Source organism: Hemibagrus wyckioides, linkage group LG16 (genome assembly GCF_019097595.1).
Source record: "Hemibagrus wyckioides isolate EC202008001 linkage group LG16, SWU_Hwy_1.0, whole genome shotgun sequence".
Classification (NCBI taxonomy): Eukaryota; Metazoa; Chordata; class Actinopteri; order Siluriformes; family Bagridae; genus Hemibagrus; species Hemibagrus wyckioides.
Window position 1 is genome coordinate 14,446,909 of NC_080725.1, and position 23,406 is coordinate 14,470,314.

The window sequence follows — 23,406 nt, forward strand, 5'->3', positions numbered from 1 at the left end:
TAAACCAGACATATGGCTTTAAAACTTTAACGCAGCAAAGCAATTTAATCTCACTGTAAATCCAGGTAGGTCTATCTGTAACTCTGTAAATCGTAGTTATTAAAACAAACACTGATCTATTTTTTTATTTATATTATGCAACGCATCGCAGAGACGTTTATATCATAATATTTTGTTAAAATATTAATTTCGGCTTTTGAGGCACCAACGATTTAAATGTGTTATTTGAGAGATAAAAGCTGAATATTCACTGATTTGTTCGCTGTTCTAGATGTTGCGCAATCACGTGGCAACGCCCCACTATGCTTAAATAGAGTTATTATTACACCTAGTGGTCAAAAGGGGAACTGCAGCAAACACTAATAGACATCAGCATCGGAAAAAAGTTGTCTACATTTTCAGTTTAAAAGTGAAGGCCAGACTGTGCTAGTTTTTAACATTTGTTCATCAGAAATACGCGTGCAATACCTGTGTCCAACTCAAAAGCTCCTAAAAGTAGAAACGGTTCCATTTTTTGTTTCCGAAATTTCTGGGCTAGTTTCAGGGCTTTGTGTGTGACTTTTTGAGAAACCTGTCAGCCATGGACTTTGATATTACCTCAAACAAAATTGAAGGTACATCTCAATCCTGCTCAAAACGACCTGTACCTTGAATCAACTCTGAAAGTGTCTCTACTTCATTTTGTATGAGGCTATGATTTTATTACTGTTGACCTGCGACACCAAAACCTATGGCCATGAGCTGTTCTTGGCTTTATAACGCCAATGAAGCAGGTAAGCTTGTGTTAAGGGCTAGAATATCTTAAAACTAGAAATTAATCTCTTAGCAAATATATTTAATTTCATACTGGATAAGCAATATTAGGAAAACACAATGCAAAAGTTGTCTGTAAAATAAAAGGAATATAATAAAGGACATACTATAGGGTATGTTGCAGGAAGGATCAACTGCCCATGTTGTACAGTATAAAAAATAAAATAAAATAAAATAAAATAAATTGTTGAATTCTATATGCACATAATAAACGGGAAGACAAGAAAAGACTATTAATTTGTAAGACTTATAGTCTTCATTTGACATAAGTAGGTTTAAATGCATATTTCTTGTTTTTTTGATGGAGCAGTGCACTTATTAAATTGTATAGTTTTAGCCTTTTCACAGAACTGTTCGTTTTAGACAGACTGTTATAATTATAAGTTTTCAATACAGATTTTTAAATCATATATGATTATGAAACTAAGTAACTTTATACGTGTAACATTTAAAGCATTTGTCCGAAACAATGCACTGCACAGAGCTGTTTTCAGTCTGTCTAGAAGGCATGTCCCTTTAAGATGCTGCTCAGGCTTGGAAGCAATTGGATTGCTGTCCACCAATAGGGTGCTGAAACACACAAAGAAATCCACTCTCTCCTCCAAGCCTCACTGCCATGTTCCACAAGCTCAGACCGACGGGACAGCGTTCACAATGAGGATAGCTTTAGAGCCAGCGTTTTGGGATGCTGATTATGGATTAGGACGAACACTTTAATTTGCGATGATTTTGGAAGCAAAATATTTATCAGCGTCACAGTCACGGAAATGGGTGCGATGACATGGAAGTCGCGCTTTTCACGGCAAGTGCTTTGGCTTTTCTGCCTCGTTTGGAGTACAATAGAGGCGCAGATTCGCTACTCCATTCCCGAGGAATTGAAAATAGGATCTGTGGTTGGAAACATCGCAAAAGATCTGGAGCTTGGACTTTCTGAAATATACGATCGTAAATTACAGATAGCGAGCGAGTCTGGTAAGCAGTATTTCGGTATTGATTTGGGGAAAGGGGAGCTGAAAATTACAGATAGAGTCGATAGGGAACAGATATGCGCTACAGTCGCGAAGTGTACATTAACGCTAGAAGCAATTATAGAAAACCCTTTACAAATGTATCGCGTGGAAATCGACATACAAGATGTAAATGACAACTCGCCGTTTTTTCTTAATAATCAAATCGTTGTTAATGTCGAGGAGGCTAGAACGCCAGGAGCAAGATTCCGTTTGGAGACGGCAAAAGACCCAGATATAGGCTCAAATTCTTTACAGTCGTACATGCTAAGTAAAAACGAATATTTCGTTCTGAGTGTAAAAAATAAGAATGGCACTAAAATCCCTGAAATAGTTTTAGAAAAAGCTTTGGACAGAGAGAAGCAGTCCACGCACAATCTCGTGATGACTGCAGTGGATGGTGGGACTCCAGCAAGGTCGGGAACGACCGCAATAATTGTACGGGTGCAAGACTCTAACGATAATTCTCCTGTTTTTGAAAAAACATCATACAAGGTGAAACTTCCCGAAAACACCGCAAAGGGAACAGTTATTCTGACAGTTAAAGCCAAAGATGCAGATGAAGGTGTAAATAGCGAGCTAATTTATTCTTTTGAACCGAGCACACCAACGAGTATTCAAAATTTATTTTCTATTGATCCAGAAAACGGTGCCATCACTGTAAAAGATCATTTAGATTATGAATTAGTCAGTTCCTTCATGTTTGAGCTAATTGCCTCAGACAAAGGGGCTTCGCCTTTAGAAGGGCTCTGCAGTGTAGAAATTGAAATACTTGATGTCAATGACAATGTGCCAGAGATTATTCTAAAATCTCTTCCTAAACCTATTAGAGAAGATGCAGCTCCTGGTACAGTAGTAGCTCTAATAGGAGCAAAGGACAGTGATTCTGGAGAAAATGGCAAAGTCAAACTGAGCATACAGCCGGGTTTACCATTTATTCTAAAACCATCCATTTCCAACTATTATGCATTAGTCACTTATTCAACATTAGATCAGGAAATGTTCCCTAAATACTCGGTTGAGATTATGGCAGAAGATTCTGGAACTCCACCACTTCAATCTAAAACTCAAATATCTGTTGAAGTATTAGACGTAAATGATAACCCCCCAGTCTTCTTTCAGTCATCATATGTGATTTACGCAAAAGAAAATGTTAATGCCGGAAATGTGTTATGCACTGTATCAGCTTCTGATCCAGATCAGGGAGAAAACTCCAAAATTTCATATTCAATCAGAGAGTCACATATTCAGGGTATTTCAGTCTCTTCTTATATCTATATTAATTCAGACAATGGGAGCATTTTTAGCATGCACTCATTTGATCATGAAAAGATGAAAGTGTTTCAGTTCCAAGTCCAAGCGAAAGATCACGGCTCTCCATCTCTGAGCAGCAACGCTACAGTTCATGTTTTTATTGTGGACCAGAACGACAATGCCCCCACTGTCATTTACCCCTCCTCACTCATGGGCTCTGTCTCTCATCAGAGGATGCCCCGCTCTGCTAAAGCAGCACACCTCGTTACTAAAGTCACAGCAGTGGACGCTGACTCTGGCCATAACGCCTGGATTTCCTATCGACTAGCTGAGGCCACGGACGCGTCTCTGTTCACTGTTACTTTACATACAGGAGAGGTGAGGACAAAGCGCTCTGTTTCAGAGCAGGACGATTCCTCTCAGAGACTGCTCATAGAGATAAAGGACAATGGAGAACCGGTGCAGTCCACCACAGTCACTGTGGATATACTGATAGAGGATGACTTTCATGAACCAGTCTCAGACTTTAGACACAAACACACAGAACCCGATAAGAAAAGTAGCAAAATCACCTTATATCTCATCATTTCTCTTGCCTCTGTCACCTTGTTGTGTTTGGTGACATTTTTGGTCTTGTTGATAAAATGCGCTCGAAGCAGTAGAGGCAGCTCGAGTTGCTGTATGAGACGCAGCGATTGTGAATATAAAAACCCAAACAGAAACCTGCAGATCCAGCTCAACACTGACGGACCCATTAAATACGTGGAGGTGCTGGGAGGAGACATGATGTCTCAGAGTCAGTCATTCGGCTCCTATCTCTCTCCAATGTCCGAATTCAGTGATTTCACCCTCGTTAAACCCAGCAGCACCACAGACTTTACAAACACTCTAAGCGTGCTCGATGCGTCATTACCGGACAGCACATGGACGTTTGAGAGTCAGCAGGTGAGGAAAGATGCGCAGACAGTATGTTTATTTTGAAAAATTTCAGCACTGTCTTATGTTGTGGCTGGTTATGTGTCGATACACACACACACACACACAGAGCCAGTGGTGGACTGGGACAATAATTCAGGCTGGGAATTTGACTCCATCCCAGGCCACCTTTGCTGCTGCCTTCACCTACGTAATCAACCAGACTGCTAATCTTGTAGGCTAACCCTATTAGTTGATGTAACAGGTAGACTACCAGACAAATTATAAATGAATAATAAATAGGCCTAAATGAACCCTCAAAACACACCATCTATACTACCACACCACAGACAAATATAAACTTGGCTTACACTTTTAAAAAGGGAAAATAAGAGATACACATTTGAATGTTGAAAATTCCATATTTTATGTAAGTACAGTATACAGTATATCAAAAGTATCACAAACTTGACATAAGCTACGACAGTGTAAATAACAGATAACAATGTTCATTCAATGGCATAAGAACAGAACAGTATGAGTAAACAGTAAGTGATTAGCACTATAGTAAATAAATCAAAATCCCTGGACTGAGGACAGGCCAAAATAATCACATGCATTATCAAGGTTTTCACTGTATCTTTCATATATTTACCTGAATCTTTCTTTCTCTTACTCTGCACATCTAGTTGCTCTGCAATATGAAATAAACACATTCAATGATTTATACTTATATTAATTGGGCAGCCATCAGTTGCATGTCCCCATGATTACAGTCCTTCTACCAATGATCTCATAAATCATAAAAGCACATATTGTTCTAAGAGCATAGCCTGCTTGTTAAGTTTTGCTTAGCTTAAACTTAAAATAATAATAATAATAATAATAATAATAATAATAATAATAATAATAATACATTTCTGGTCAAATTTGGCACTAGAAAATACTCTATCCTCATCTCTAAAACAGTGTGCTAGTTTGTAATTTTCTAAGATGTTGCAACATGTTTTTTTTTAAACTTCTATCGTTAAATATTTTTAAAAAATATATTTTGTGAGCACCATTAGCTTGCATAAAGTGAATTTATTAGTCGATAGTTCGATAGTTAGCCATGCTATAGATGCACGTGTGCAGCAATTAATTTTTATTTATTCAAAAAAATCTTAACCCTCTGACACTTACACTTACTCTATTGTACTTCTATGATTTCTTTTATTTATTATATAAAACCTTGATCCACTAACACTAGCACTCTCTATACTATCTACTTTTTATTCTTTTTATTTATTATAAAAAAACATGATACATGTACTGCGTTAGACTAAACGAGACTTAACACAGCACAGCACTTACATATTGTTTCATGTTTGTTGGTTTGATTTTATCTCTTGTAAGTTGCTTTGGATGAAACTGTCCGTCTGCCAAATGAAGATAACAAAGTATCACGAGAGATTCTAGTGCATATTCGAGCGTACACCCTTAAGTCACTCTCACGGTACTTTGACTTCATATACCAATCTGCACAGTGCAGCTTCAAGTCGAATCTATTACCTGCCTCTGGAAATAGCCAATTAGGCAGTGTGTCACTGACATTGGGCCATGTGGTTATGTCATTTTCACTCTGCGATTTCCTGATTTGTAGATCAAGAGGTCTGTCAATTCATTCACAGCTGCATACCAGCCTATCGCACCTCAAGGCAATCGACTGCATGGTGGTAGGCCAGAACAACCGCCAGGAAATGTCCCGGTGCTCCCGTTGGCCAGTCCGCTCCTGAATGAAGCATGTGCACAAGCACACGCGTGAGCCAGCAAACGAGCGAATGAGAGAGAGAGAGAGAGAGAGAGAGAGAAAGATCATTTCAGTACCACAAAAGCGAACAGCGACATTTTCTTTGGAAACAACAACCTTCTGATTCCAGCTGCAATTTACATACAATTTTGCTCTTAAAATATTTTTTATATGTTTAGAACCACAGCTTATGTATATTTTATGTAAATTGTTAACTTCCTTATTGTGGCAAACAGGAGAAATGTTGTATTCAAGATATCATATACAGGACAGAGCCAATTATTTTTGATTATTGAGAACAGCTCAGTCTGCATCTTGTCTCCTTTTTCTTCTTCTTCTTCTGATTATTATTATTATTATTATTATTACTAGTAGTAGGAGTAGCCATTTATTTTTTGTTATTGATGATGTTGATTGCCTTTACTCCAGTATTTATTGGCCAAATTTCAATCTTTTACCTACCAAACTGATTTTATTATATGAGGAAGATGTGATTAATTTAATCGTTCTATTCAGAAGAACAATGAAGACTAAAATGAGGATATATATTGCCTTCATGTTCAAAACCCTTTAATAACGGCTCCTTTAAATAATTAGTTGTTTGCACTAAATTGAGCACATTTACCAACCTAAACTATTAGTTCCAGTTTTATTTCTTTCACAATCCTTGTTATATAACATATTACAGTCTAAACTAGACTGGAGCGTGCTGTGGCTTTAAGAGGCACCGTGTGTTTCATTGGAGAGAATCAGCTGAGCTTTGTGCCAATGGTGTGCAAGACTGTACAGAGGGATCCACTCCCTCCCCCATCCACAGCATTAGCACAATGATAAGACTGCAGAGAAAGGGCATGCTCTCTTTGTATGTTATAATGCTGTTCACGACATAGTGGACGCTTCAAAGTCTCAGGATTTATGTCTTCAAAATGAGGATTATCATTGCGTTCTTTTCTGGATGTAGAAGACCTGTTTACTAATGGAAAGTAAGAATATTTTGAGGAGATGATCCACAAAATCAAAGAAGGGTGGAAAAGAACAGCGTTTGGGCTGCTCGGTCTGTCGGTTTTCTCTCTTTTGTGGAATATAACCGAAGCCCAGATTCGCTACACCATACCAGAGGAATTAAAGGAAGGCTTTGTAGTCGGAAATCTGGCCAAAGACCTCGGTTTTGATGTCTCAGATATCGCCCATCGTAAGTTACGAATAGCTTCTGAATCAAGCGGACAGTATTTTCGTGTCTATTCAGAAAAGGGTGAACTGGTCGTGAATGATAGGATTGATCGCGAAGGCATTTGCGCACAAAGCGGCAGCTGCCTTTTACAGCTGCAGGTTGTTATTGAGAATCCGTTACAGCTCCATCGCGTTGAAATTGAAGTACAAGATATAAACGACAACTCGCCGAATTTTCACACGAAAGATGGCGTTTTAAAAATACCAGAATCTATAGCTCCAGGAGCTCGGTTTCCTCTCGAAAGTGCCGAGGATCTTGATGTCGGTACTAACAGCCTGAGCTCTTATTCTCTGAGCAAGAACGATTTTTTCCGCTTAAATGTTAAAACACTTAAAGATGGAAGGAAAGTGCCAGAGCTAATTGTGGACAAACCACTAGACAGAGAGAAACAGTCTGTTCACAAGCTCATTTTAACAGCCTTAGATGGAGGGAATCCGGTTAAATCCGGTACTGCTTTAGTGCAGATCATTGTTCAAGATATTAATGATAATGAACCGAGTTTTGAAGTGAATGCGTATAAAGCACAAGTGCATGAAAGCGCCGTGGTCGGTTCGAGTGTATTACATATAAAAGCCACAGATTTAGACGAAGGATCAAACAGTGAAGTTCAGTATTATTTTGGAGCCCACACCACCGAACCAGTGAAGCAAGCTTTCAGACTGAACCCAGATACGGGAGAGATTACAGTTTTTGGAAATTTAGATTACGAGATCACAACGTCATATACATTTGATGTATGTGCAAAGGATAACGGTTATCCACCTTTAGAAAGTCTCTCGTCAGTTCAAATAGACATTGTTGATGAAAATGATAACGCTCCTGAAATTAGTCTCACATCTTTACCAAGTCCTGTGCCAGAAAATGCCACAATCGGAACTGTAGTAGCGCTCATTAATGTCAAAGACTTAGACTCCGGTAATAACGGTAAAGTCGAGCTAAATATCTCTCCGAAATTTCCTTTTAAACTTAAACCGTCTTTTGATAACCATTACTCTCTGATAACTGACTCACTGTTAGACCGTGAAGTTAAGTCAGATTATAATGTGGAAATTATTGCTCGTGATTCTGGTGTGCCATCTTTGAAAACTACAACATTTGTTAATGTCAAAGTGCTCGATGTAAACGATAACCCGCCGACTTTCTCTCAGCCGTCGTACAGTGTGTATGTTGAGGAAAATAAACCAGCAGGCAACGCGTTGTTTTCCCTAATTGCTTTTGATATAGACACGGATAAAAACGCTTTAATCACTTTTTCTATACTAGACTCGAAAATGAATCACGTTCCAGCGTCGTCATATTTTTATATCAATTCTGAGAATGGCACTCTCTACTCCATGAACTCATTCGACTATGAAAAGATAAAAATGTTGAGCGTTATTGTGCAAGCGAAAGATCACGGCTCCCCGTCTCTGAGCAGCAACGCCACGGTTCATGTTTTTATTGTGGACCAGAACGACAACGCCCCCGCTGTCATTTACCCCTCCGCACTCATGGGCTCTGTCTCTCATCAGAGGATGCCCCGCTCTGCTAAAGCAGGACACCTCGTTACTAAAGTCACAGCAGTGGACGCTGACTCGGGCCATAACGCCTGGATTTCCTATCGGCTAGCTGAGGCTGCGGATGCATCTCTGTTCACTGTTACTTTACATACAGGAGAGGTGAGGACTAAGCGCTCTGTTTCAGAGCAGGACGACTCCTCTCAGAGACTGCTCATAGAGATAAAGGACAATGGAGAACCGGTGCAGTCCACCACAGTCACTGTGGATATACTGATAGAGGACGGCTTTCATGAACCAGTCTCAGACTTTAGACACAAACACACAGAACCCGACAAGAAAAGTAGCAAAATCACCTTATATCTCATCATTTCTCTTGCATCCGTCTCCTTGTTGTGTTTGGTGACATTTTTGGTCTTGTTGATAAAATGCGCTCGAAGCAGTAGAGGCAGCTCGAGTTGCTGTATGAGACAGAGCGATTGTGAATATAAAAACCCAAACAGAAACCTGCAGATCCAGCTCAACACTGACGGACCCATTAAATACGTGGAGGTGCTGGGAGGAGACATGATGTCTCAGAGTCAGTCGTTCGGCTCCTATCTCTCTCCAATGTCCGAATTCAGTGATTTCACCCTCGTTAAGCCCAGCAGCACCACAGACTTTACAAACACTCTAAGCGTGCTCGATGCGTCATTACCGGACAGCACATGGACGTTTGAGAGTCAGCAGGTGAGGAAAAAAACGCACAGATTGTATATAGCATTGGTCTATTATACGCTATGTTTATGTGTAATACGTAGAGAGAGAGAGAGAGAGAGAGAGAGAGAGGTGGTTTTCAGCACCATCAACGTGAACAGCAACTTTCCCTATGCGGCCTCATGATGTGAGCAAACTTTCTGCTGCCATCTGTTTGCTATTTCATTTATTAAATACTTTATATGTGCTTATTATATATTTATGTTTATTTAATGTATTTATTTCCTTCTTGTGGCACAATTGTGATGTCTAATACACAAATTGCATTCAGTTAGATCTATAACCTGCATTTTTATAACTAAATTTATTTACTGGGTACTTTGTAATGACACAAGGCGTAATGAGGAGCAATCGGCTTATTATAGTGGACGCTTTTGTGTAGAATAAAAAATAAGCAAGATATGATGAAGGTAACGTGGCTGTATTTTATTTTATTAATACAAATTATTTTGTCAGCAATGGTAACCTTACCCCTAACCTTAACCGTTAGTTTAGTAACTTTCTATACCGCTTATGTCCTCCAAAGTGGGACAAATTTAAAGAGGAAATATTGACTAAAACATTACGATTTTTTTATTGTTAATTTGTTAATTTTATTGTTAATTTATTGTTAATTTGAACAAAATGAGACCATGTGTCTCGTGTGTGTGTGTGTGTGTGTGTCTTTAAGAGGCAGCCATTTTGTTATTGGAAGTCAGAGCTCCAATAATAAGCAAGACTGTACAAAGAGATCCACTCCCTCCCCCATCGCAGGGAATCGCACGATGCACAGAGCCAGTACAGCCCGTGATGCGCTATTCTTCCTACAAATAAAAATGGATTATAATAAACGTCTGGAATCACATCGAGAAGCTAAGATACATTTTTCGGTGATGTTACATTTTCCATCGTTGTGGTGATTCGTCTAGATTTTCCACCACCATGACAAAGAAGACATGGTTTGGACGCTGGAGGTGCCTTTTATTCTGGTTGTTTTTCTTTCTTCTTTTGTGGAATAACGCACAAGGCCAAACTCGCTATTCAGTTCCTGAGGAATTTAACGTGGGCTCTGTGGTCGGAAATATCGGTAAAGATCTAGGCTTGAAAATATCCGAGCTTTATGACCGTAAATTGCGAATAGTCTCCGAATCAGGTAAGCAGTATTTCAGCGTGAATTTAGGAAAAGGTGAGCTGGTGGTTAATGAAAGGATCGACAGAGAGAGCCTTTGTGGACAGAACGCAAACTGCTTGCTTCCAGTTCAAGTCATAATCGAGGATCCGCTCCAGCTTTACAGAATAGATGTTGAAATACAGGATATAAACGATAATTATCCCCATTTTCAGTCAACTGAGCGCGCGCTGAAAATCGCAGAGTCCACCGTGCCTGGAATGCGCTTTCCTCTGGAAATTGCACAAGACCCGGATGTGGGGAGTAATTCATTAAAATCGTACACGCTGAGCAAAGACGAATGCTTCAGCTTGAAAGTCAAAGAGCTTGGTGATGGACGTAAAATGCCCGAGCTGGTTTTGGAGAAATCGCTCGACCGTGAGAAGAAAGCTTTTCATCAGCTGATGCTCACTGCTCTGGACGGTGGAAGTCCGGTTAAATCAGGCACTTCTCAGATAAATATCACTGTCCTTGATATCAATGACAACAATCCTGTATTTAACAAGGCGATATATAAAGCAAGCATTACTGAAAACTCCAGTCGGGGGACGTCGGTGTTAAAAGTTGATGCTACAGATTTGGACGAGGGCACGAATGGGGAAATCCAGTATTCGTTTGGAGAGCACACACCCGACGCAGTGCGGTCATTGTTTCACATTGATCCACAGACGGGCGAAATCATTTTAAACGGGCAGCTGGATTTTGAAAGCACTCCGACTTTCAACATCGAAGTCAGTGCTAAAGATAAAGGGATCCCTGAAATGGAGGGGCACTGCAATGTTCATATCGACGTTTTGGACGTGAATGACAACCCACCGCAAATCGTGCTCACGTCCAAAACGAGCTCGGTGCGCGAGGACGCACCGAGCGGCACCGTCGTGGCGTTAATAAGCGCACGCGACGTTGACTCTGGCGTAAATGGGAAAGTCGTTTTGCACACCCAACCTGAGGTTCCTTTTATACTGAAATCCACTTTCTCCAATGATTATTCTTTAGTGACAAATGGTATTTTAGACCGTGAAATGTTTCCGGAGTACAGCGTAGAAATCACCGCGTTTGATTCAGGTTCTCCTTCGTTAAGTAACAAAAAAAATATTTTCGTTCAAATACTTGATGTTAATGATAATCCACCAAACTTTTCAGATAGCTCATATAAGGCGTATGTTAAAGAGAACAACAACCCAGGCTCGATTGTATGTTCTGTCTCAGCTTTAGACCTTGATGTAGGAGAAAATGCCAAAATATCTTATTCTATAATTGATTCCAAAGCGCAGGGCATGGCACTGTCATCATATTTTTATATTAATTCAGATAATGGGAGCATTTTTAGCATGCACTCGTTTGATTATGAAAAGATGAAAGTGTTTCAGATCCAAGTCCAAGCAAAAGATCACGGCTCCCCGTCTCTGAGCAGCAACGCCACGGTTCATGTTTTTATTGTGGACCAGAACGACAACGCCCCCGCTGTCATTTACCCCTCCGCATTCATGAGCTCTGTTTCTCATCAGAGGATGCCCCGCTCTGCTAAAGCAGGACACCTCGTTACTAAAGTCACAGCAGTGGACGCTGACTCAGGCCATAACGCCTGGATTTCCTATCGGCTAGCTGAGGCTGCGGACGCATCTCTGTTCACTGTTACTTTACATACAGGAGAGGTGAGAACTAAGCGCTCTGTTTCAGAGCAGGACGATTCCTCTCAGAGACTGCTCATAGAGATAAAGGACAATGGAGAACCGGTGCAGTCCACCACAGTCACTGTGGATATACTGATAGAGGACGGTTTTCATGAACCAGTCTCAGACTTTAGACACAAACACACAGAACCCGACAAGAAAAGTAGCAAAATCACCTTATATCTCATCATTTCTCTTGCCTCCATCTCCTTGTTGTGTTTGGTGACATTTTTGGTCTTGTTGATAAAATGCGCACGAAGCAGTAGAGGCAGCTCGAGTTGCTGTATGAGACGGAGCGATTGTGAATATAAAAACCCAAACAGAAACCTGCAGATCCAGCTCAACACTGACGGACCCATTAAATACGTGGAGGTGCTGGGAGGAGACATGATGTCTCAGAGTCAGTCGTTCGGCTCCTATCTCTCTCCAATGTCCGAATTCAGTGATTTCACCCTCGTTAAACCCAGCAGCACAACAGACTTTACAAACACTCTAAGCGTGCTCGACGCGTCATTACCGGACAGCACGTGGACATTTGAGAGTCAGCAGGTGAGGAAAGATCCCGTCGACGTGAAATGTATATCATATACATCAATTGTCTTATCTATGTAAATACAAGCACTATACACTAGTTTAATTTGGTAGAGATTCAACACCACAAAGATCTCGCTTTTTTGTTTCGACTTTAGTTATATCAACGAATTATCGAACGAATATTGTTTGTATGGTCAGTTTTGTCACTCAAATGTTACAGATCTGCTTAGCTGGCATATAATGTATGTAAATTATGTATATTCTTACTGTAAACAGTGAAAGTGACGCATTGAATTAAAATCATTGACACATTTGATGTATAATATTTTATTAATATAAGAATGATGTAATGAAGCTAATTCAACGCACCAAAGCTGTACGACGTGTCTCAGCCACGTGTGTGTGTGTGTGTGTGTGTGTGTTGGAATGCGGGGGCCGGGGGGGGTTACTGGCAGATGTTCCTCTGTAGTACCCCTCTTGTCCCGGCTTGGAGACAAATGTTACTTTCCTCCAATAAGGAGTCGAGTTCTTTGTGTACCATCACAGTCCTGGGGGTGCTAGCCACTCTGAAGACTTTAACAAAGAGAAAGCTGACCATGATGCGCACTGAGCGCAGTGAGATTTTCTTTAGAATGTAGTCTAACTAATTATATCTTTTTATTTATTTACGCTATTAATGGCTTGTGCAATGAGGACTACATATACTTTAAAATTAATTGTGTATTTATAGAGTTAAAGAATTCGAGTGGTGATGGATTTCAGAGTGATGCACCGAAGAAAATCAGCGCATGCTGTGATTTGGATTGCTCTGCATTTAATCTTTGATATCGAGGCTTCAGAGCTGCTTTATTCTGTGGCTGAAGAGTCGAAACCCGGAACTGTAGTCGGGCACATGTCTAAGGATTTGAGCTTGGACGTTCAGGCAATAATGCACAGGGAGCTGCGCATGGTCTCGGAATCTAACGTTAAATATTTTGATATAGATTTAACAAGTGGCGCTTTGGTCATCAGACAGGAAATGGACAGAGAGAGCATATGCGGATCAAGCTCATCGTGTCACATCCGCGCTCAGGTTTTACTCCAGAAACCTTTAGAAGTGCATCACGTAGCAGTCGAAGTCGTGGACGTGAACGACAACGCGCCGGTTTTCCAAACTAAAAACCTGTCTCTGGAGATTTCCGAAGCCGCTGCTCCCGGAACTGGTTTCCGTCTAGAGATCGCGCGAGACGCCGACGTGGGAATCAATTCTCTGCGATCTTACCTCCTCAGCCCAAATGACTATTTTATTTTACGAGTAGAAACCAAAAGTGACGGCACTAAGCTTCCAGTCTTGGTGCTAAACAAACCGCTGGACAGAGAAAAACACAACGCCTTTCGTCTGAACCTCACTGCAGTGGATGGCGGAAAGCCGGAAAAAATCGGAACAACTCTTATTTTTGTGAATATTCTTGACATTAATGACAACGCGCCAGATTTTGATAAGCCAATGAAAAGGGTAACACTTTTAGAAAACTCCCCTGTAGGGACATTAGTAACATCACTCACAGCTTTCGACGCTGATCATGGTCTGAACGGAGAAATACAATACTCCTTTCATAAATACACTTCTCGTCATGTTTTACAAATTTTCTCAGTAGATCCTGACAGTGGAGAGATCAGAGTGACAGGTGTAGTAGATCATGAGCAGGCACACGTGTATGACATCACAGTTCAGGCCAGAGACAGAGGCAGTCCTGCCATGGAAGGTTCCTGTAACATTAAAGTGGAGATCATTGATGTTAATGACAACACTCCGGCTATTAGCATTAACTCTGTCTCACATGTGCTGAGTGAAGATGTCAGCTCAGGCACTGTCATCGCCATCCTCAGCATAAAAGACGGAGATGCCGGGAAGAATGGGGAAGTAAGTGTTCACATCCCACCTGGCTTGCCTTTTAAGATTGGTTCTCCTTATGAAGGCCATTACATCTTAATGACTGATGGGCTTCTGGACAGGGAAACCATTGCTGACTACACCATCACAGTGACTGTGAGTGATTCCGGCTCCCCGCCTCGTTCCTCGCAGGAATCCTTTGTGGTTCGTCTTTCAGATGTCAATGACAATGCACCGGTCTTTTCACAGTCCTCTTACTCTGTGGATATTTCTGAGAACAATGTTCTAAATGCTCCGATTCTCTCCTTGTCTGCATTCGACCCGGATGTGGGTGAGAACTCCAGTCTGTCTTACTTTATTGTGGATGGTAAGATCCAAGGCTCCCTTGTGTCCTCATATGTCTACATAAACCCTGAGAAAGGACAAATTTATACAATGCGAGCTCTTGATTATGAACAGATAAACATGTTTCAGATTGTAGTGCAGGTCCGTGATCGGGGTTCCCCGGCTCGGAGCTCTAATGTCACAGTGAATGTGTTTATCCTTGATCAGAATGACCATGCTCCGAAGCTTCTGTACCCTCCACTTTCTTCTGATGGTATGCTTCAGTTTTTTGTGCCTGTCTCAGCTGACCCTGGCCATCTGGTTAACCGGATATCATGCATGGATGAAGACAGCGGCCACAATGCCTGGCTGTTCTACAGTCTGGCTGGTCCAGATGCAGCACTGTTTCACATTGCTGCCCATACTGGACAGCTGAGAGTAGCAGGAAAACTAGCACAGGATGTTAGTAAGAGTGTATTCAGCATCACTGTGTTAGTCCATGACAATGGAAAACCAGTCCTCTCTAGCACCGTTGCTGTAAATATCACTCTGGCTGAGAAATCAACGGGTGCTTCCTCTGAGCGCAGGAGCTCACCAAGCAGAAAAAACAATCCCTCAGCAGATTTAGCGTTGTATCTCATCATTTCTTTATCTTGCGTCATATCAGTGTCTCTCCTCACTATTATATTTATCTTACTACGATGGCTGAGCCATCATGGTCATCTGACCTCTGTCATGCACAGACTGGGATTTAAGCACCAACACAAGGACATTCACCTGCAGCTCAACTCTGACGGACCGATTCGGTATCTAGAGGTTGTAGGGGCTTCACAGGACCATCAGAAACCCATACATATGCCCTGCTTCCCAACTATCTCAAGCCAGAGTGACTTTGTGTTTGTTCGGACGCCACATGGTGCCATAAGCACAAGTCTGTCACGGAGACTGTTCGGTAGCTCAGTCCTGAAGGTGAGGATTCTGTCAATACACCAATAAAAACACCAGGAGAATGAAATGTGGAGTATGGTGAAGAACATAAATGAGGTGTCTCTCTAGAGACTGTTGTTCTGTTTGGCATGTGAGAATATCATCAGGGGGTTTGAATATTCAATTACGCCTCGGGGAGGATTGCAACACAGGACTTCCTAGTGTTACAGTCTGATATCTTGTATGTTGCCACAGCAGGGAGGATTCAAAAATGTATGTGTGGATTATTAGTTCTACAAGATTTCAGGTTTGTTGACTCCACTCATTAGCCATGGAGCTGTTTTTATTTATTTTATTTATGTTTAGTTTTTTCACTTTGAATTCAGATCATGCAATCAACTTTGATGATCCATGTATATATGGAAACAGATATAAAGTCAATGTCATGTCAGGATCAGTGAGACATTTCACGTGCTACATGTGATCCTCTTCAAATCAGGATGAACATATAAAGATTAAAAGCATATATTAAAAAATATCCCAATAAAAGCTGTGATATACACTTCACCATCACAGTTCTTCTAAATGTATTTTGTCAAGCATTTTTTTTCCATGCTTAGTCCATGCACTTTGGTCCATTATCCTTCTAACAGGCAGTGAGTAACTCAGCTACTGTTCAGAATGCCAGTGTGTGTGTTCCTATATTGTCCACACACTCATGTGTTTCCAAGACATGATGGCTGTTTCAATTATTCACACATTCAATCCTGTCTTATCTCGCTAGGCATCATCTCTATCCATTTCCTGTCCTTCACTCTACTCTGAGGTCTGCAGCTAACTGTATTGTGGCTTCACTAATTGAATTTCCTGTTACAGATACCTCAGTCTTTTATAACACCATAGAAGAGGCAGTGTCATGGAACAGGGCGCCAGTAATTATAACTCTAAAAGCAAATGTAAATGGAAGTGTTTCTGTCTTTTTTTTCCCACAGCAAAAACCACCGAACAACGACTGGCGCTTACCACCGAACCAGAGACCTGGACCAAGCGGGTAAGTGCAGTTGTGGCTTTACCAGTGCTTTATAAAGTTTAAGGTTAAAAAGTCATTGATTAGCTTGATAAACCGACAAAATACAATGTCAGAAATATTCCTGGTAAATATTTCCAGCAGAGGACTCTTTACAAAATCTAACAAGCACTGGGATCACATTATACCCAGCTCAGGCACTTCTCTGGCACTCCTAGAAAAAAGGTTCCTCAAGGGTTCCATGGATTGAGATCAATGTCAAGAGTTTTACTTGGAATTTTTGCAAATGGTTCTGGGTACAAACCAAAGAACGATTTTTTGATGGAACCTTTTTTTAATAAGGTTGTGCCAGCATTGATGTTAATCCTTCTATTTATCTAAGTCATTGTAAAAAAAAATAATTTCCTAGCATACATGGCTGTAGATGTCGGTCTCATGCTGATTGGCATGTGGCTAAATGAGTGACAGGCGCATTGCTACTATCCCTGTGTTCCAGCCAGCACAGGTTCCACACCCTGCAGCAGAGATGGACTCCGTACGAGAAGTCCAGGTAGAGTGCAGGAAGTGGAAGAGGACAGTAGTGTGTGCTGCAGCTCGGCTTCGCCCGAGGAGCCTTGTAGTTTTTTTTTTCACATTTCTTTTAAGCTGCTCAGTGTGTCTTCCAGCTCGCAAATACACACCATCCAATAGTCTTGCCATTGCAGGTCTGTGCGTAACTGCAAGTCTGGCTTCAGACCTCAGGACTTTTGGACGTGTGTGTACTGCTGGAGACTGTATGTTGCATCTTGCTCTGTAGGTTTACTGTGGCACTGTGTGTAGTGTGGCCTAGTGCCTTTCTTTTTTTTGTCTTTTTTGAAATGGGTTTGCTTTGGCATCCTAAGACAAATTGTGTGTAGTCTGTCTTCGTAGCATAGAGAATATTTCTGTTGTCTTGTTCTTGATTTCCATATTGTGTGTTTATGTGGGTAAAGACACAGCAGCAAAGACAATCCTTCAGATTCACTGGGCAAAAAAAAAGTAGTAAAGCAAAGAATCAACAATCAAGAGTCAAATTTTTTTTAGGATATAGAGGAAAACAGTCAACTCATTTATTTGATGGTTATTATTGTAGAGTTTAGCAATACATCCTGAAAAATTCTATTCCTCTTATACCACAGCAATTTGGAAATGAGTCACTTAAAGCAGTTATAGTAACTATAAACCGTCGTTCCCTCACCAGCCTCTCACTTTTTTCTTTTGCTGTTGTGTTACAGTTAAACCACAAAAAAATGTAAACTCCTCTGTCCTGAAGATGTACATCTCTGATGATTACAAATCCCTGACACTGGATACTCCTTCTTTAAATGCTGGACATGAAACCAAATCATAATCAACGATTAGAGCCATTTTTTAACAAGGAACTGTTGCTATAGAAATGATAACATGTTAAAGCGCATTGATATAAAGCTGCTATTTGAATTTCAGCTGTTGTTACTGTCAGAGCTGCTGTTGTGGTAAATAAAGAACAGTTATGTGGTATAAACAAGCAGGTTTAAAGAGCTGGATCTTATAAGCATCAGTGTTGAATCTTGAAGAAAGCTGATTGTTGATCCCAAACTGAACACATACACTACATATGCAAGAACAGAAATCAGTGTGTATTTCCGTGTGTGTGTGTGTGTGTGTGTGTGTGTGTGTGTGTGTCTGCATACTGACCTGTCTGCCTGTTTGATTACATTATGGCTGCCTCTGCTCACTTCAACTGCAGCCTCCATTACACCGTGTGCTGCTTTTTACACAAAATGGCCACCTCAGCTCATCAGCCCGGTGTGTTCATGCCAAGGACAGGCAAGCATGTGTGTGTGTGTGTGTGTATAAGGGCAAGACACTAAACAGCCCTGTATGTTGTGCAGAGCCGGAGCTCGTCCTGAAGAAGCAGGAGCCGGTGCAGTCGTGGGAACAGGACCATGGCCGAACCCCCCCACTGAAGCCGAACAGCTCCAGGCTCTGATGGCTGCAGCAAACGGTGAGCTTCAGTCCATTTTCTTTCGGCTTTTTAATCCCTCCATCACTTTCCTAGTCTGTTTAATTCTCCAAAGACAGATATGTGAGATTAATTAAAATCTTATTGTAGCAAGTGCTGTAGTGGGAGTGTGAAGGAAACACGATGAATTCATTATGCAGAGGTTTATTTTGCACCATGGACCAAATCAAATATTTTACAAATGGAAACTTGTTCCACAAATAATTATGTGATGCCACCATGTGTGGCCAAAAACCTGTAAGCACCACAGGATAGTTAACAATACTAGGACAACAACATGGTGATGTAATGAAGTGTTGATTATTTTCCTGTTAGAGCATGTCCTGATGTGATTTGTTTCTCTTATACCACAGCAATGTGCCAAATATGACTTGCTATCTATAGAATGACATGTTATACTTTCTTTATTTTCCACTTATAGTTACACTGAATTCTGAGGAATGTTGTGCATGTTGTAGCAGATCTAAATAGTCGTTCCCTCACTAGACTCTCTTTTTTCTCCAACATAATTAAAAAAAACAACAACAAAAACCCTCACACAGCTTGTCATGGTGCCAAGAAACCACTTTTACTATAAAAACAGTAAATAAAAGGAGTCCAACATAATCTGAGTCCAGTATTTGAGAGTCAGCATCAAGGCTGGATTCAGGATACAGAATAACAGTGAGATGGTTCCAGTTGGCTGACTGAAGGCTACTAGAGCTTTAGAAAGGACAGAAGCGTCTTTCTTCCTCCGACACACAGCTGCAGTGTTCCTGCGTATGCCGCACTGCCTTATTATTTCCTTTCTGCACTGTGATGAACGAGTCAGTGAGAAAGCAAGTCTGGTTGCTATTCATTTAGCAAAATCTCTTTATCAATCCTAATGGCGAAGCAAAGAATGCAAAAGCATTCAAGATGCAAAGACAAAGCTGCTGTGTGTGTGTTTGTGTGTGCGTCACTAACAGCCGCCACACGACTTCTGCAACAGCAGCGAACAATAGCAGTGTGGGTTTTTTTCATGCCCCATTAAATGCGTGATAGGATCCAAGCAGAGTGTGAGTGTGTGTCTGTAAGTGTGTGTTACTGCATATATAATGCATGGGGGAGGGAAAGGCAAAAGCAGGTCACACACACATTGCAGTGCAGTGTTTTAGTCTGCTGGAAGTCTTAGTGTTGAGTCTCCTGCACCAAACCACCCAGACATCCAATTTCAGAGCAGAACACCAGATGTTAAGATGGAGTGTTGTTATATTCTCAGATCTGATTGGTCAGAAGGTGTAGATTCAATTCTATAACCGCTGATATCTCAGAAAAATAATGCACTCAGTGTTTCTATAGCAACTGCTGGTTCGTGACGGCACATGAACACACACTTGTTTTCTTTAAGGAGATGTTTATGTGAGATTGATGGAAGGAGTGTTGGAGGTAAATGTTTAGCCTCAGTGGTTGAGTTTTCCGACATGTTTGCTGTTGCTAAAACAATTCTCTCTTTCGTCTTCCATTTTTATTCTCTCTCTCTCTGTCTCTCTCTCTCTTTCCTTTTCATGCTTCACCCTGTTGTTTTAGAAGTGAGTGAAGCCACGGCGACTCTCGGCCCTCGCTACAATGCTCAGTACGTCGCAGACTACCGTCAGAACGTCTACATACCGGGCAGCACCGCTACGCTGACAGCTAACCCTCAGCAGCAAATGCCTCAACAGGCTCTGCCTCCTCCTCAGGCCCCGCCCCAGGCCGCTCCCGCCGTCGACGTCCCCAAAGCTGCCCCGACCCCGGCCAGCAAAAAGAAGGTGACCAAGAAGGACAAGAAGTAAGAGTCAGACAGCGTCAGATTAGAGGAGAAGAAACGAGACAAGAGTAGATTAGATTAGCAGATCCGATCTGAGCATTTCTCTTCTGCGCATGTTAAACTAGAATATTTAATCATCAGTAATTTCTTTAGTGCTGAGACTAAATTTGCGTTCTGTTTGGTTTAGTTCTTAGACACGATGCAAGAAATTCCCAGCCTTTTCCCCCCTGTGGTAGAATTTGTACTTTAGTGTAAAAAAAAATCAATAAGAAGCGAATAGGACGAGACGTGTTCAGATCTCCTCTCATCCTGTTCGCTCGCACTGCTGAAAAATACGCGTGGGTTTGTCATGTCACCATTTATTTTGTCTTCTTTCTAGCACAAATAGATAAAAAAAAAATGCTCCTCTATATTGTGACATGAATTTAAAAAAAAAAGTGGAAATGTGTGGTGTATGTTTTTGTTTTGAAGAATGTGCCATAGCCCTGGATTTAAAAAAAAAAAAAAGTTTTATTCTTGCATGATCCACTTTTGAACCATAGTATTGAAAACTATGCAGTGTGAAAAAATGAGTAAAAGTATGACGTTCAGTGTATTTACAAGAGTAAGAGAATTTTCCTCATAAAAACAGCAACTGAAAAGCTGGAGCTCTTTGCATTGTAGGAAAAAAAGAAACAAACGTAAGATTGGATTCAGTCTCAATAAATTTGTTTAGCGCTAAAGCAAACAATGCTTAATGATTATTATAGCGATGTATCACGTTATTATTTAAACACCCACCGACTCCGTATATAGCTGTATATCAATCCTGTATCACGACCTGCATTAAATGAAGTGTTTCCTTGGATATAGTGGATGTTTTGGTCTGTGTTAGCTCGTTTTGGTTGAGCATGATCATCCCGGGTTCCGAGTGTGGGATGGGAAACCTGGACGAATAAGTAATACTGCATTGATGGAAATATGAAGGAAATATTTAACCTGGCCAATCAACATTGCCAATTTTATCCTGTGACGATTCCTGTAAATATTTTTCTTTTCCAATTGGACTTTAATACTCTCCTGCATCCTGTACAATCCGACTCAACATTGCCGTGTAAATACGACACGTTACCCGTCTGTAAAATAACTAGAGCCGTGGACATCTGGCTAGCACAGGATTGTTTCAGTATTTTTTAGAAAAAAAAAAAGATTACAAAACAAACAAAAAAACAAACAAAACAAAACAAAAAAAACCTGGGGAAAAAAACAAAGTGTAGTGCTTTAGATACGAAAAGCTTCAAACTTACTTACTAACCAAACTGTAAATACAATCTATAAAGAAACCGCAATCGTAGATTAGGCCTTGTGAAAAACAAAATGTGCATATTTTTGTGTTTTTTCCTTCTCTTTCACTTTATTTCTTCCAAACTATAAAAAGAAAAGGTAATGTGTTTTTAGCGTGCGCTCTCTCTCTCTCTCTCTCTCTCTCTCTCTCCCCCTCTCTCTCTCTCTCTAGTCTTCTGTGTGTGTAATTACAGTAAGCTGTTAATGCTACCGGAATGGCTATTCCTGTCTGTTTAACTGCAAATATATAGAAAATATAAATGTCTGTCTGCTGCTTGAATACCTTCATGTATTCAACCGTGATAACTTCCTTTGTTTTTCTTTTCTAACTGCTTAGCGCTTCATGTCCTGCTTTTATTTTATATGCAGATATTTATATGGCTGTTGATTTGGTTTATGTTTTTGTTTATTAATGGGATACTTACATTTCAAATAAAAGGTTGTCAGAACTCACAAGCTGCTCTGTCACTGTGTGTGGGTTTGTAATCGGCTTTAACTGCAGTCTAAAGTATGAATTAATGTGTATATTAACATAACATAACTACTGTATATATTTATACTGGTATAACAATAAGAAATGATTTGGACAGGATTTAAAACTGGACGATGAGCCAAATATTACTTTGTTTGTTTTCGTACTTTGTTGTTACATATCCATAATTGAAAAAAAAATCATATAAAGCTCACGTGATAACTAATCAATAATCAACTATACTATTCTCAAACATATAAAACATGGCATTTAGCTGATAAATTAAAAAACACATAACTGTAAGAAAATTTATTTAACATGTATGGAATGAGTCTCAGAGTCAGTCAGAGATTTTAATTAATAAACTGCTGCAGGATAAAGAGAATTTAAAGATGGCGAGGCATATACATAAAGCTAAAGTAAAAGAATAAATAAATCTTAATGCTGCACCAATATATAATTAATGAATCTTTACAGCATGTTTGCTTACTGATCCAAAAAGATTTCATTTCATTATAATAAAACATGCAGCATGAAGCATGTCCTTTACAGCAGATCTGCATCATTCACACTGTTTATGCAGCATCTAAACTTTCCACTGACTCATATCACTATGATTCATATCCAAAAAAGACCAATTTCCTGAGCTAAATCTAGAAATCCCTGCGACATCAAATGTATAATAATCAATGGACAAATCTAGCCAGCTCAGTAGGAGATTGCCCTGAATAAGCCTCCATTTCATTACTCTGGCTCTGTGAACCTGCAGAGATGACAAAATGGCCGATGTCTTGAGCATCTGCAGTGGTTGCCTAGGCGACGAGAGGAAATGAGGCTATTTTCTGATCTAGCAGCATCCACGTCTATCTGTGTAAGCAGGTGAAGAGCTGACCGAGCATGACACTTCAGCACACATGGGGTTCTAAATGTTTCACAAGGTTGGAAATGTAAACTGCTAATAAAATGAAATTGAAAAAAATAGACCAGGCTTAGAAATATAGAGAAGTTGTCATGAATAGAGAGACAGAAAAGAAGAAGAAGAAGAAGAAGAAGA

General features: G+C 40.4%; 1 protein-coding gene across 48 annotated transcripts in view; it reads left to right on the plus strand.

Moving 5' to 3' along the window:
- The window catches only part of LOC131366964 (protocadherin alpha-C2-like), a 239,726-nt gene extending 217,390 nt beyond the window's left edge, over positions 1-22,336 (plus strand). For 25 of the 48 annotated variants that reach the window (XM_058412059.1, XM_058412042.1, XM_058412048.1 and 22 more), the window contains exons 2-5: positions 16,732-16,790; positions 17,263-17,316; positions 18,659-18,771; positions 20,338-22,336. In XM_058412059.1, the coding sequence (XP_058268042.1) occupies positions 16,732-16,790; positions 17,263-17,316; positions 18,659-18,771; positions 20,338-20,582 (471 nt within the window). In that variant the 3' untranslated portion in view covers positions 20,583-22,336. Of the gene's footprint in view, positions 1-4,995; positions 9,235-9,268; positions 12,631-16,731; positions 16,791-17,262; positions 17,317-18,658; positions 18,772-20,337 lie in introns of those variants that run through there. The other 23 variants (XM_058412069.1, XM_058412071.1, XM_058412076.1 and 20 more) reach the window with 7 other exon arrangements.
- The last annotated feature ends 1,070 nt before the right edge of the window (positions 22,337-23,406 follow it).